Source organism: Pygocentrus nattereri, chromosome 26 (genome assembly GCF_015220715.1).
Source record: "Pygocentrus nattereri isolate fPygNat1 chromosome 26, fPygNat1.pri, whole genome shotgun sequence".
NCBI classification, from domain to species: Eukaryota; Metazoa; Chordata; class Actinopteri; order Characiformes; family Serrasalmidae; genus Pygocentrus; species Pygocentrus nattereri.
This window is the reverse complement of record NC_051236.1, coordinates 23,294,559-23,308,691: the sequence shown is the minus strand read 5'-3', so window position 1 is coordinate 23,308,691 and position 14,133 is coordinate 23,294,559. Positions and strand designations below refer to the sequence as shown.

The 14,133-nt window shown below is 41.4% G+C and overlaps 2 protein-coding genes across 5 annotated transcripts; both read left to right on the top strand.

The window, feature by feature from the left end:
• The first annotated feature begins 1,798 nt into the window (after window positions 1-1,798).
• Window positions 1,799-6,503, top strand: akr1a1b (aldo-keto reductase family 1, member A1b (aldehyde reductase)). 2 transcript variants are annotated; one of them, XM_017718989.2, is made up of 9 exons: window positions 1,799-1,935; window positions 2,794-2,888; window positions 3,032-3,151; window positions 4,189-4,340; window positions 4,702-4,897; window positions 5,010-5,209; window positions 5,343-5,415; window positions 5,518-5,604; window positions 6,341-6,503. In XM_017718989.2, exons 2-9 carry the CDS (start codon window positions 2,808-2,810, stop codon window positions 6,404-6,406), a joined length of 975 nt encoding a protein of 324 aa, XP_017574478.1. In that variant the 5' UTR covers window positions 1,799-1,935; window positions 2,794-2,807; the 3' UTR covers window positions 6,407-6,503. The 2 variants fall into 2 exon arrangements, with proteins under 2 accessions (XP_017574478.1, XP_017574486.1); XM_017718997.2 differs by lacking the exon at window positions 1,799-1,935 and adding an exon at window positions 1,977-2,257.
• Window positions 6,504-7,699: 1,196 nt separating this feature from the next.
• On the top strand, window positions 7,700-13,117 carry LOC108441838 (nuclear autoantigenic sperm protein (histone-binding)). Of its 3 annotated transcripts, XM_017721568.2 has the most exons (15): window positions 7,702-7,880; window positions 9,013-9,051; window positions 9,155-9,268; window positions 9,476-9,556; window positions 9,646-9,755; window positions 10,002-10,604; window positions 10,769-10,830; window positions 10,912-10,988; window positions 11,077-11,150; window positions 11,324-11,512; window positions 11,622-11,794; window positions 11,878-11,943; window positions 12,061-12,135; window positions 12,467-12,595; window positions 12,919-13,117. In XM_017721568.2, the coding sequence occupies exons 1-15, from the start codon at window positions 7,843-7,845 to the stop codon at window positions 12,955-12,957; spliced, it is 1,869 nt and encodes a 622-aa protein (XP_017577057.2). In that variant the 5' UTR covers window positions 7,702-7,842; the 3' UTR covers window positions 12,958-13,117. The 3 variants fall into 3 exon arrangements, with proteins under 3 accessions (XP_017577075.2, XP_017577057.2, XP_017577067.2); XM_017721586.2 differs by lacking the exon at window positions 10,002-10,604 and having other exon boundaries at window positions 7,700-7,880; XM_017721578.2 differs by lacking the exon at window positions 12,467-12,595.
• Window positions 13,118-14,133: the final 1,016 nt, after the last annotated feature.

Genomic DNA, 14,133 nt, shown 5'->3' with positions numbered 1-14,133 from the left:
AAAGATTAAAAAGTTAGTAAAAAGCTCACCTACTGCCACCACAAGAGACAAACTGTTCATTTTCTTCAATAGAGGATTAACATCTTTCTCCTACACCAGTTAGAAAGTAAGAACGGAAAAAAAGCCACACCACAGCGTCAAAGCTGGTCAATTCCCAAAGCTAATGACATTATGTCGCCCCTCCTCTTTCTCTTCCTCCAGATATACTGATAAATGGGCAATCATGGAGTTCATACCAGAAATGACCAAGCCAAGACTTTCTCACTGAAAATGCACCAACCGAAAATGTAGACTCTGGTTACAGGGACATATGGATGCAGTCATATGCAAAAGTCACCCCCAGTCAATTTACATGTTTTGATTGCACAGTTTCTATTTATTTGCTATCTGTTTATTTGAGTTTAACATATTGGGACCATTTTTAATGTGTATTTATTTATATTGAGAACAAATAGACTGCATTAGAACCCTGATATGTGGAGGCTGATGGATAGATAAAGACCACAAAGAGGTAACACATTAATTTTAGGTTGGACAACAGTAGATACCAAGATCCTGAGACTGACATGATGAAACAAAGTGCTTTTTAACATGAAACATATATACAGATTCCCATTACTATCTCTAAAATGAATAAATGCTCAAAACAATCAAAGTCACTGAAGAAAAAAAGGACAGAAAATATTACATGAGCCACTTCACATTTTACAATGATTTATATATAAATAATATTACTCATTACATATTTCATACATTTTATACGGTCAGCCAGCATTGTAGACAGAAATTATGTTTCTGTATTTCAGAAATAACTTTTCTTAAACACAGGAAATGTGTACATTTACATTTGAAACATGTGCATATGTAACGGTGAGCGAGGAGGCGGACGCATATGCGGAGATAAGCATGATTTATTATGGGCAAATCCAGAAATGTTAAGAAAGTAAGGAAATGATATGTTTCATTCCCACATCGAAGGTAGAGGGAGAATCTTAAAAATTTGAATGAGATTTACACCACAAATGAATTTCTGAGATTTAACTTAGAGATGAATAACTGTGTATATTATGAAAGGGAAATAGAAAAATCCACAGTGATTCAGTGCAGCGCAGTGAGAGTGAGTTGTCACTGCTGACAGTGAAAACAGTGATATTTGTTGTGTTTCTTGGAAACAGGAATTTGGATTTTGGATTTGGATTTTGTTCTTTTTTTTGGATCGTTTTTGGGGAAGTTCATTATCCATAAACATAAAGGACGGACAATCAGTCACTCAAAATACTGGCCCTCCATAGACACAATTTACATTCAACAACAATTACAGTAATAACTAACCCAAACACAGCAAAACACTGGGAGTGTGGCCACGCATGAGGCTTGCGGGATGGGCCATACTCCTGGTCCCCTAAGCTCCTCAGGCAGCGAGGCCACAGCAGACACCACATCCATCCATCCATTTTCTAAGCCACTTCTCCATCAGGGTCGTGGGCAGACACCACAATGTCCCCAAAATAATGAATTATATTTTCCCCTCTATAATATTCCTGTAGCACTCTTCATTGCTTGTGTAGTACCTTGCAGTCAACTGTAGCCTGTTGTCTGAATTGACTAGTATTATTTTCATAACAGAAGATTGAACATGTAAAATAATATGTCAATGTTTAAAATATTAAATATATTCTTGAACAGGAAAAGGGTTTAATTTTTACAGCTTACACCTTGGCGAAGACTATCGTCAGTTTCACAGGTTACATGGTTTGCAACGTGCTGAGCGTTTTCTGGGGACTTTTAAACTGAAGGCTGAAACGATGGCTTCCACGAACCGGAAACGGAGTAACTCGAGTCGGCAGTGATATGAAAGTAAAACATTCTGAGGTTTTGTGGTCTGTCTTGGGTGGACGTTGCGAGGATTCTGTGCTGTGCAGAGCGATAAATACAGTGAGTACATGCTCAAATGGAGTCTGAATGAAAGCGTGTGTGTTGGCTGTGGGCAGACAGGGAGCGTCAGTGTCATCGGAGGAAGACGCGCGAAGCTGAAGTCAGAATCTTACTCGAATGTTCCCGTTCCACCTTAAATGGTGCAGCGCTTACATGCGAGGGGATCTGAGCTGGAACGGGGAAATATGAACAAGGAGCAGGAGCATAGGAGGCTGGCTAGTTCGCTAAGCCTGGTGGGCACCGCAGATCCTGAGGTTGGCTGTTCGTGAAAACTAAAAACACTCTTTACTGCCGCACACGTCGGGACTGTGGCGAGGACACCGTGAGTTTGGGAATTATTTAAGCAGCTTTAAATAGGAGTTATTTTCCGCGTCTAATCGATTCTCCAGTATTTAGGCAGGTAGTATAGTCCGTAGAGTTTACTGTGGGTTATGTCAACACCGTCAAGCTCCAGATATACACATTCCTAATCTATGTTTTAGTTGGATTCTGTGCTGGAAAAGTCCAGCAGTTCGCCACGGGGACTTTTTACGAGCAGGACAGCTTGTCAAATAGTACAGTAAAGGTTTTATTTCTCTGTCAAGAGTTTTAGATTGAAAAATAAACCGTAAATATTTAAAAACTTAAAAGCACAAAAGGCTTATCCTAAACCAAGTGCGTTCAAATGTGACCGGTTATTGTTTTAGTCCACTGGGAAGTCAGCTGACCAGTCAGCAGGTTCAGCAGGTTCCTCCTTCCTTCCTTAGACACTCAGCAAAAACAGCCTCTCTGGTGCTTTTTAGTCTTTACTCGGGCTCATGTTCTTATTGAAGAGTTTGATTTGAAGGAGAAAAAAGCAAGTTCTCTTTACGTCTGCAGGGTCTCAAGCAAACATGAATGACTTTGCTGTCCTTAACACTGGGCGAAAGATGCCTCTCGTAGGTCTAGGGACATGGAAGAGTGAACCTGGAAAGGTGAGTTTTAAATTAGATTACATTAGTATTAAACATTACCATCTAATGTATTGATGTAAACATATAGTATTGGCGTCTTTTCTTTTGTAATGGAAAAGGCAGGGCTTCTTTCATGTATTCTTTCTCTGTATTTTTCATTGCAGGTAAAGCAGGCGGTTATCTGGGCACTTCAGTCTGGCTATCGGCACATCGATTGTGCTGCCATTTATGGAAATGAACCAGAAATTGGTGAAGCCTTCCAGGAGATGCTGGGGCCTGACAAAGTAAGCTTTGCCAAGAGGATTAAGTAAGCAATGTAAAAAATGGACATAAATCTCTGTTTAGCACTGTTACAGCCATCTACCTTGCTAAATACGCTGTGGTTTCAAATAAGTTTACATTATACAAATTCCTATTGCGTTAGAGTGAATTACTCTGGGAGAGCTGTTTGATCACCGGTACATTGCATACAGTTGTTTATACTGCCCTCTAGCAAAAGTGTGCAACCAGCAATTAGAACACACAGCTGAGACAGGGAACTCTTACACTAATCTACACTAATCCACACTAAGCTTACATCATCTACTTTAATATCACTGCTGTTGGAGGAAAAACATTGTATCTCTGTTTTGTAGTCTTTTTACAACCCAGGTTACTCAGGATAAAGTCTTGCTGCATTAATCCACACTAAAACTAAGAATGCTTCCCTTCCTATAAAGTTACCATTTTGGAGATACAAGGTTTTTGTTCCAACAGAGATGATGTATATCTTCTATTGCTTTTTGCTGCTTGAAAAAAGCCTTGATCTACAAAATGATAACTTCACAGTAGACAGTAAAACACTTTTAACTGTCAATGTACAGTCATGTGCAAATATTGGAGTGTAAGTCATCACGTCCTCTACAGAGAACATATTTCTACAGTTACTGTTAATTTGCTGAATTTAAAATACTGGGGTAGAAATAAAATGTAAAATGTTACCAGTGCAAAAGTAAGGGCACATTTTATTTTTTCCTGCAAAACTTAAACTCAACAAATACATAGAAATTTGTTGGTGTGTCGGCTTTTTTTTACTTAGAAAATCAACGAAACATATAATTTGACTCCGGTTTATTAAAACTTTTGCATATGACTGTAAGTTAATGCTTTTGATCAAGTACTTTGTTTCATTTATCATGCAAGTTTCAGACAATGGAAAGGGCAGCTGACGTTTTGAAATTATGTTTTAAAAAAAATTGAGATTGTACAGCGACAATATGCTAATCTAAGCTTGAGTTGTTAAAAAAATGACAGTGCCTTTTTTTTCTATCCTTACTCTCAGGCCTTGAGGCGAGAGGATGTATTTGTGACCTCTAAGCTGTGGAACACACAGCACTACGCAGAGGACGTGGAACCGGCCTTGCTTAAGACCTTAAAAGACCTGAAGCTGGAGTACCTAGACCTCTACCTCATTCACTGGCCCCATGCCTTCCAGTAAGTCCCCTGCTCTAAGCAGTGTTTACTGATGTACACTGACACCAAACCACCTCACAGTTGGAGCTTGTCACAAACTTGTTGGTGTAGCTTAGTTAGTTTAGTTCAAACACTGTTCTTTCAGGCTCATTTAGCACAAATTTAAGACAAAGTTCAACACGAAATTATAGCCTGCTGTATGGTATTATATCTACTGATCTGTCTAAGAAATATGCTGTTGTGTATTAAAGTGCTATTAAAACACTCCTCTAAAGTTCAAATTCCTCTAAAGTGAAATGATGTCTATGCTGTGTCACATTAATTATTCATTTTCATATGAAATTTTAACATGACTTATCATTGTTCCTTTTTTTTTACCTAGACGTGGGGATATTCCTTTCCCTAAAACAGAAGTTGGGGCAATATTGTATGATGATATTCACTACAAAGTGACATGGGCTGCCATGGAGAAACTTGTGGAAAAGGGACTTGTGAGGGCCATTGGACTCTCAAACTTCAACAGCCGTCAGATTGATGACATCCTGTCAGTGGCCAACATAAAGCCCACTGTTTTGCAGGTTGGATTAGAAGAATGTTCTTTTATTGTTTTGATTTTTAAAAAATCACCCTCTCCACTGGTTCTTTCTTAATGCTTAAAAACCTACTGGAATAAATACATGCATCATGCAGGTGGAGGGTCACCCTTACCTGGCACAGGTGGAGCTACTCGCTCACTGCAGGGACCGGGGGATTGTGATGACCGCCTACAGTCCGCTGGGTTCTCCAGATCGAGCCTGGAAAAGACCTGATGAGCCAGTTGTGTTAGAGGAGCCAGTCATTACTGCTCTGGCCAAGAAGTACAACAAGTCTCCTGCACAAATCATAATCAGGTAATGACAATATGCAACACGTAGTAATCTAACAATGAGATTACCGTTAGTCACAGTAAATTGAGCTGTATGTTTTATACTGCATTTTTGATGGAAAATAAGACAAAAGAGCATCTTATACAACCTTATACAGGTGGCAAACCCAGCGAGGAGTAGTGACAATTCCAAAGAGTGTGACAGAGTCTCGCATCAAGGAAAATATACAGGTTATTTATGTCGCATGTAACATTATAAATAAGTAATATTTATTGTTATCTTGCATCACTGTGGTTATTCAGCATGTTAAAGCCATGTTTGTCTGCTTGCAGGTCTTTGATTTCGCTCTAGAGCCAGAAGAAATGAACAGTGTGACAGCGCTGAATAAAGGCTGGCGGTACATCGTGCCAATTATTACTGTAAGTTTAGCCCTGGTTTATAAGACGTATAATATATTAAAAACTAAATAAAATAGATATTGTGCACTAGAATTTGTAGCAAAAACCCCATATTCAAGATTGCTCCCTGTAGAAGATGTTCTCACTTCGCACATATGTAACGTATGACTGATTGTCATTGATAAAAAAGCCACATTCGCCTGTACCCATTAAAGAAAAGGAAACACGCTGACTCAAAACATTATTAAAATAAAAGCCAGCGGCCAGTTGATGAATTCTGGTTGTAAACTTTTATGCCTTTTATTTAAATTTTGTAGAACATTTTCACAAACTCTTCAATCAAAACATTCGTAAATTAGGCAGTAAATCTGAAATTCACTCTTTGCTCTAAGGCAGGAATTAGTTTTAATATGTTTTCATTTGAGGCTTCTGGGCAGAGTTTTGCCAGGTTCCCGCCTGATCACGCATGCATACCAGAAAGTTTTGGGGACAGGGAATGGTTTCGCTCCACTGTTTGTGTGTTGGATAAAACGTAGAACTCTCAAGGCTGACTTATTCTATATCCTGTATTGTTACAGAGTAACGGTGCAGTTTTATTTTATCTTATTAAAAAAATAATTGTCTGTGGTAATCCAAAGTATAGTACAGAAGTGACGGGTAGAGGCTAGAATGACAACCCTGGAATGTTTCTTTAAAGAGAATGGAATTGTACTTTAACAGACGGAGATGCATTTTTGATATTTATACTCCTTTGCAGGTTGATGGCAAGCATGTGCCGAGGGATGCAGGACACCCTCTCTACCCCTTCAATGATCCTTATTAACACATCCTGCTGCAAGACTCTGTGCCTTCCAACCCACTTCAGCTGACCCTTCTGTATACTGTGTACTGCACAATAAATGCTTTTCTTATTGATTGGAGGATTTGTCATCTGTTGTATTGACTTACATTTGCAGACTTTAGGCTTTTTTAGATGTTTGTTTCCTTAAAATACATATTTAATGTGAGTTATAAATGCTGCCAGGCAAACAGCTCATTTCATAAAAACTTGGTGTCGCACTAACCAGTATATGCATCCTGCCCAGTCATTTCCAACGTGCTTATTCAAATGTGCTCTACGTCACTTTAATGTCAACAATAAAGGCGGATCAGATAAATACATTTTTGAAATGAAACCCTCAGAACACTGAAAGCCCTCAGTAATTTCCCCTGATGTCACAGAACCTCACTCAAACACAATTTCAGCCGGAATTAAAACCACTAGTTTGATAAAAGGTACATTTTAGAGTGTACAACAAAATGGAGCTCGTCAGTAACACCAACAAGCCCTTAGGTAACTTTGCCATTTTAAGTCAGAGTATAAAACTAAGCTGTTTTAAAATTCCATGTATATTTTTCTAAATTGAATTTGTAGTGAATTTAATCTGAACTTAATTTGTCCTTCTGTTGCAGTAAGGACGTGGTAAGGACATTTTAGCTATTTTTGGCAAATTACAGACAACTTTTAATATATCAGAATTTAACATGAATAATAATTGCTTTTAAAATCTATTTCAAACTTCATTAGTCATAATCTGTACCACACAGTAAGGAGCAATGCTACATCTTTAATTTGTACTTTACTGAGCTTTATTTTGCTTTGATGTGAATCCAGGCACAGTTAGGATGTACAGAGTGCTGTCCTGGTGTTTTGGGCTAACTGGTGTCTGTCAGGAGTAGGTTTGTTTGGCTATAAAAACAGGGGTCAGTTTCTATTGACAGCGTGGAATTTTAATCAATCAGAAATGGATTAATACATTTGGCTGAACGACTGAATGAACGAACTCGAGCTTCAGTAAACCGTGCTCTGAGTGTAGCTAGGAGGAAGAGAGGGAGAGGAGGAGGAGAAGAGAGGAGAGAAAGTGGAGAGGGAGAGGAGGAGAAGAGAGGAGAGGAGGAGAGGAGAGGGAGAGGAGGAGGAGAAGAGAGGAGAGAAAGAGAAGAGGAGAGGGAGAGGAGAGGAGGAGAGGAGAGGAGGAGGAGCTGTGAGTAGAGAAAAGCGCCTCTTGCCCTTTAAAACTGTTCTCCCGCGTTTTGGCAGGAGGTGAAAGGTCGGCGGAAGTGAGGCTGCTGTATCCGTATTTAAAGGCGCCAACAAAGCGGGACTGGGCTGAAGGAGCAGAAATCTGCCATCTTCTCCTCTTCCGACCGAAACCCAGCCGCGTGGACAGCTCGAGTTGTCGACTAAAGCTTGCGTTGGTATCTGACACTCTATCGAGCATGCCAGAAGAAACGGCCGCCGCTTCCGCCGCCGAGAGGTGAGTTGAGGGCGCGCTTGTGTTGCGCTGCGGGTTCAGAGCGGACAGTCGGCGCTCGGGTAACTTCTTATTTCTGCCTGCTGGACCAGCGAGCAGGAGCAGGAGAGCTGAATGTGTGCGCAGAGGCGGGAAGGACTGCCTGCTGCAGTTTGGCACGTTTGGGCTGGTTTTCGGTTCCGCTCGCCCTCATTTTCGGACGGCGGGGCGGTTGTGCTGGACTCTCCGGTTTGGCGGGAGACCGCAGCTGTAGCTGCTGCTAAACTCGCTAACGTTAGCTGGCTAAGCTAATTAACGCTACTTACTCGCCAGCCTCGGCCAAACGGCGGAGAGTTCCAGTCCGTCAGCAGTGCCTGCTAACTTCTCCCGCTGCGTTTTCAGAGCGAGTCTTAGTCTCAGTAACTGGAGTCTCCGACTATCACGAGCCCGTACGGCAGCTCCACGAGTGCGTTCGAGCCTCACTGGTGCTAAAGTGTCGTTAACGTGCTGTTCTGAGGAACATGGCACCTCTGGGTTTACAGTTACAGAGCGGTGTGCGGGGCGGAAACGCTTCTAAACGCAATCTAACCAGTTCCCTCTGCGATAGCACTGGCATGGGGTTTGATCTCCCCTGTTATCGTGGCGTGGAGACGGAGTTTATTACTGACTCCCTGAGAAAGTACCTGGCGTTGAGCTGTTGCGTGTCCGTCCCTGAACGTGGACTCGTATAGGAGCAGAGCTCTGCCTCTCCACTAATGAGCCCAAGCCTCTGTCTCTGGAGAAGCCTGACAAGACGGCGTCTCCAAACTTTTAAACTTCAGAAAACTGCTTAGTTATAACTCAAGACGGAGTTTTTGCGTCAAGACGCGTCACATTTAGGTTATTGGCTATAAACATCTCCGCGTTTGATGGTAAGGTTTCAAACTAACGCTGCCTTAGCTACGCTAACTGCATTGAGCTTCGGTGGGTAGTTAAGAGTTACCTGTTAGACTGGGCTAAATTTGTTGATTTGTGTTAGTAACCTGGTAGCTGCACTGTTTACATGCACTACGTGCACGCAAGGTTTGGTTCTGTTTAGAATGCATGCTGTACCTGGTTCACTTATCCTGATCTACACTTTGAAGTAGACAGCTGGCTAATGGTGTTTGTTTTGCAGTATGGAAGAGAAACCCTGCTCGTCCAGTGCAGCAGACAGGTGAGAAGGTCTCCACTCTACTACTGTAGCCGTTGAGTTCTGTCAGGGTTTTTTTTCCTTTCCAATGTGCTGTAACTCGGTTAAAATGGCAAATTACTTGCAGCTGTATAGATGTTGCTGAGGAAGCAAAGAAGCTGATTGGCACAGGAAACAGGCACCTGGTCATGGGTGACGTTGTGTCTGCAGTCAGTGTGTTCCAGGAGGCTTGTGCCATGCTGTGAGTATTTCAGAACATGTGGTCATGATTTGTAAGGGGGGGTCTTAAGCCTAATCTTTTCAGTTAACTTCCTAGACCAAGTAATGTTCACAAATCAAACACATCCAGCGAATGTCATATGAATAGTAGCAGTGATGTATTAATGTGGTGTAAGTCAGTTGCGTGGTCTGATCTTGTACACTTACTGAAGAAATCTTATCCATTCAGGGCTGAAAAATATGGGGATACTGCTGATGAGTGTGGAGAGGCATTTTTCTTATGTGGGAAGTCCTTGCTGGAGCTTGCCAGGTAATGGGGTCTAAATTTATTGCTCGTGAACTTCAAACATGCATTTTGCATATACCAAAGCATTAATCACTTGGTCTGTACCCATGCAGGATGGAGAACACAGTCTTGGGTAATGCATTGGAGGGAGTCCCAGAAGAATCATCGGAGGAGGGCGAGAAGCAGAATGATTCCAAGATTGAGAGTGCCGATAACTTGGATGGTTGGTATCTTGGTATATGGAAACACCAGATCTTGCTAATTATGTATTTATTGCAGATACCTGCCCTATGAACAGATCGTTGAGGTTTATGTCTAGGTACTTTTTCTGCCAAAACTCTAGTGACTTCCTTACTGAGAACTAGTCTAAAATTTGTACATTTATGGAAGTGTCTAGTTTGTGTACAGGTTGTTTTAAAGATTCAGGTAAGAATCCAGTGCTTAAATTTCAATATTTCCACCACAATAGAGAAAACCAGAGATGAGCTCCGTGAACAGGTTTATGATGCCATGTCGGAGGACAAGAGGGACTCTGAGGGAGAGGTAAAGAAAGAGGAGCAAGAGGTAAAAGACACGGGGGATGTGCAAGCACAGAAGCAAGACGATACAGATTCTTCTCTCAAAAATAAGACTGAATCGCCCATTGAAAAGGGAGATGCGACTACAGAGTCTCCAGTCCAGAGTGAACAGAAGGCTGATGAAAATGGAGATAGAACTACGCAGTCGCCAGGCGAAAGTGAACAGAAGGCTAATGAGAAGGGAGCGACTATTATGGGATCTCCAGTCAAAAGTGAACAGAAGGCTAATGAAAAGGGAGAGAATATTCTGGAGTCTCCAGTCAAAAGTGAACAGAAGGCTGCTGAGAATGAAGAGACAATGGCTACAGAGTGTCCTGTCAAAAGTGATGAGAAAAGTGAAAATGTAGAGAAGACCACAGAGGTAGAGGAAGGCTCTGCTGCCTCAAAACAAGAAACTGTGGATCAGGCTGAAAAGGATGCAGAACGAGATGTGAAAAGCACAGAACAAAAGGGGGATGAAGACAAACCAGAGCCAATGGAAGAAGAGGGTGGAGGTAGAAATAATAGGCATGCAGGGCAGCACTGGGAATGAGTTTGTTTGGGGGGGTGTTTTTTGGTCACTTGGTGAACATTTTAATTCTTCTGGGCTCTGGTGATGACTTGGGTATACAATTAAATGCCCTGTTTCCCAGTTTTAAAGCAATTTGATTCTTTTTAGATGACAAAGAGGAGGAGGATGATGATGAGGAGGATGAAGGGGAGGGTGAAGATGAAGACAAGGTTTGTATGTTTCAAAGGTTGAGGCTTCACTTTTTTCTTTTTTTTCCCCCTAAATATATGGATGTTTTCTACCTTTTATAGGAGAGTGAAGAGGACGAAGTTGGGAATCTCCAGTTAGCATGGGAGATGCTGGAAGTGGCTAAAGTTATTTATAAAAGGTATGAATACTTGGAGACTTAAATGGACAGTGATCCTGTTTAAAGTGTACTTTTTTTGAAAAGGTAGATGACTATAGTCTATTTATAGGAAGGAGAGCAAAGAGGACCAGTTAATGGCAGCACAGATCTTCTTGAAGCTTGGAGAAGTTGGTGCTGAATCTGGTATGTTTATTTTCAACATGTATCTTCAGTTAAAGAACTAAAGTGTCTTGTGTGTTTTTTTTTTTTGGTGTTTTTTTTTTTTTTTGGTGTTTTTTTTAAATTTGCAAAGTGTCTGAGGAGTTTAAAACTGCCACATCAAGAGCTTTTGATCAGCTGAACTTGTCTTTCTGTAGGTAACTACACCCAAGCCCTGGAAGACTTCCAGGAGTGCTTAGCCATACAGCTGAAGCACCTGCCTGCTCATAGTCGTCTGCTGGCAGAGACTCATTACCAACTGGGCACAACATTTAGCTACACTGCTCAGTATAGCCAGGCCATCGAGCACTTCAACAACTCCATCAAAGTCATTGAGAGCCGCTTGGGTATGTTGTGATGCATTTCATTCAAGTTTCCATTTCACGTAAGTGATCACCATGAAACCTGATTGTACATGTAACTTTTCAGTCAAGATCTTTTTAAATTTGTTCTTAGCCATGCTTCAGGAAGCAATAGACAAAGCAGAAGAGGCTGATGAAGCAAAGGAGGAAAAAGGTGAGCTAGAGGAACTGAAGCAGCTGCTGCCAGAGATTGCAGAGAAGATAGAAGATGCAAAGGAAAGCCAGAAAACAGCAGCTGCAGCATCAGAAGCCATTCATCAGACCCTGGTGAGTTAAAGCAGAGCTCTACAAATGCACTTGAGAGGACACTGGAACCTTGGTTTGATCAGAATGTTTGGTCCTTGTTTCAGGGAGGGGCATCTACATCTGCATTCCCAGCTGAAAATGGTGGCCCATCTTCATCTACAGCCAGCCAGGTTGGGTGATTAATTTGTAAAGGATCACTACAGCTATATATTGCTTAGGATATGGAGTTGTTACTTCCTTTAATCCAACAGCATGCAAGTGACAACACTACTCTGCTTTGACTTCAGATTGCTGTTAAGCCAGCTGATGGTGCATCATCTTCAAAAACTGCATCAGATATTTCTCACCTAGTCCGTAAGAAGGTCGGTGTCCAAGTAACTATATTAAATGATTCACAACTTTTTTGGGGGGGGGGGGGGTTGGGGGGGGGCTGTCTTGTCTTTTTTTCAGTGGTCCCTTGTGTTGACTTTCAGTACAGGAGTCTTGTCTGTAATGGTTTTGTGCCTTTCACATGAGGCATGTTGGATTGTTCTGTGACTAGTGAGGTGTGAAGCGTGGTGGTTCAGAATTGACTCGAGTATAATGACTGATTAGCTGTGGCGTTTTTGCAGTAGCTTGGATGAGGAGCGGAGGTGGAGGAGGTAAAGGGAAGGAAATAAAGTTTGTTCTATCCTGCTTTGTATTCCTGCACAGAGGAAACCAGAAGAGGAGAGCCCAAAAAAGGACAGTGATGCTAAAAAGGTCAAACAGGAGACTGCAGTTAATGGCAGCGGCGACTCTGCCAGCAACAGCAATGGAGTCCAGGAGAAAATGGAGCAGGAGGCGAGTTGATAGGCTTAATGTCTCTTCTTGTAGGGTCAGTGGAGGTTCTTCTGAGCAGCCTGGCTGAGGACAGACTAGGCTAATATGGATGCATTGTATCATGCCTTTTCATGCAAACCTGTATGGACCAGACTTTGAGGATCTTTGCTTGGTGTCCACTTGATGGATTGTGGGTTGCTTTTATCGATTGACCTCATGGCTTATAGGCAGTAGATGAGTGCGAGAGTTCAAAGAGAATCAAAAGGGGTGCCATTCCAACTCCCTTGCTGTCAAGTTTCACTATTGATTTGGGTTCAGTTTCCTAATGGCTTCTTTTCTTGCAGCCTGTGAATTCCTCTTCCTCTGTGGAAGCCTCGGCGTGATTGGACACTACTGGCTGACCACTGATCTTCCAACCAGCATGCCTGCCTCAAGTCTCTCCATAAACAGCTTTTTGTTTTGTAAATAAGACGTACCTTTTCTGTGTCTGTCCAATTTTTGTATTGTAGTAAAGTTTCAATAAAGGGTATTTGCATACGTCAACTTGTTGTGGGTTTTTTTTTTTTTTTTTTTTTTTTTTTTAAATCCCCCCCTAGCTATAAAAGGCATAGGATAAGTACTTTTTCATTGTCGCAGGACTTGCCTTTTATTTTAGTTCACTTGGTTTCCTGAGTAGAGAACCTGGCTCCATCTGTCTTGGTAAATAACTAAACTCCTTGGATGGAGGTTGTTCAGAGTACTCACTTGTGATGTGAATTTAAACATCCCTAACAGCAAGTCAAGGAATATACAGTAGCAGTGAGTATAATGGGTTGGGACACTGCCATCTGCTAAGGACATGTAAGATGTGATCTTGGTCATTGAAAGGCAGCCATGCACTTAACCTGACCTGTGTAATAGAGATAAACAGGCCCAGAGGAGTAAAGAGTTAGGGTGAGTCCTCATGTGTGCTTTATACCCCAATCTTAAGGAAGTGTCCTTCTCTGCTTGAAGAGGTCACTGTAACATACTGAGTTAAGGTAGAAGCGGAAGCAGAAACCGACTGGATTTGAACTGCATGTACTATTTTTGTCTCTCAGCCCATACATATTGATCAAGATGGGGCCAGTGGAAGTGATCAATTTTCAGCTGTAGTCCACTTTTACTGTCCTGACATTTTAGCCATATTGTCCTGTATTATGTTGCTTTAGGCATTTTTAGTACAACCTGATCTCCTTTATAGAATTCCACAATTTTTTTTTTCCTGGAACAATTGCTGCATAGATAAATATTTAGATGTAAACAAAGTTATTCAGAGTAGTTTCATGTCATGTATTTAGTGATGATGGGAACCAGGGGTTGGTTGGTCTGCAATGCAAAATAAAGTCTTTAAGTGAATGTTAATAATGGTAAAATAGTAAATTTAAAAGTATGTTTATTTTGGGTCATAACTTGCCCTACAATGCCTTTCTATCAGCACTGTTATGAACAATTATGGCCATTCCTCTGAAATGGAGCATTTCATCTCAAACCACACTGACTTTACATCTAATGATTGTATTCTACAGGTATTTCTAAAA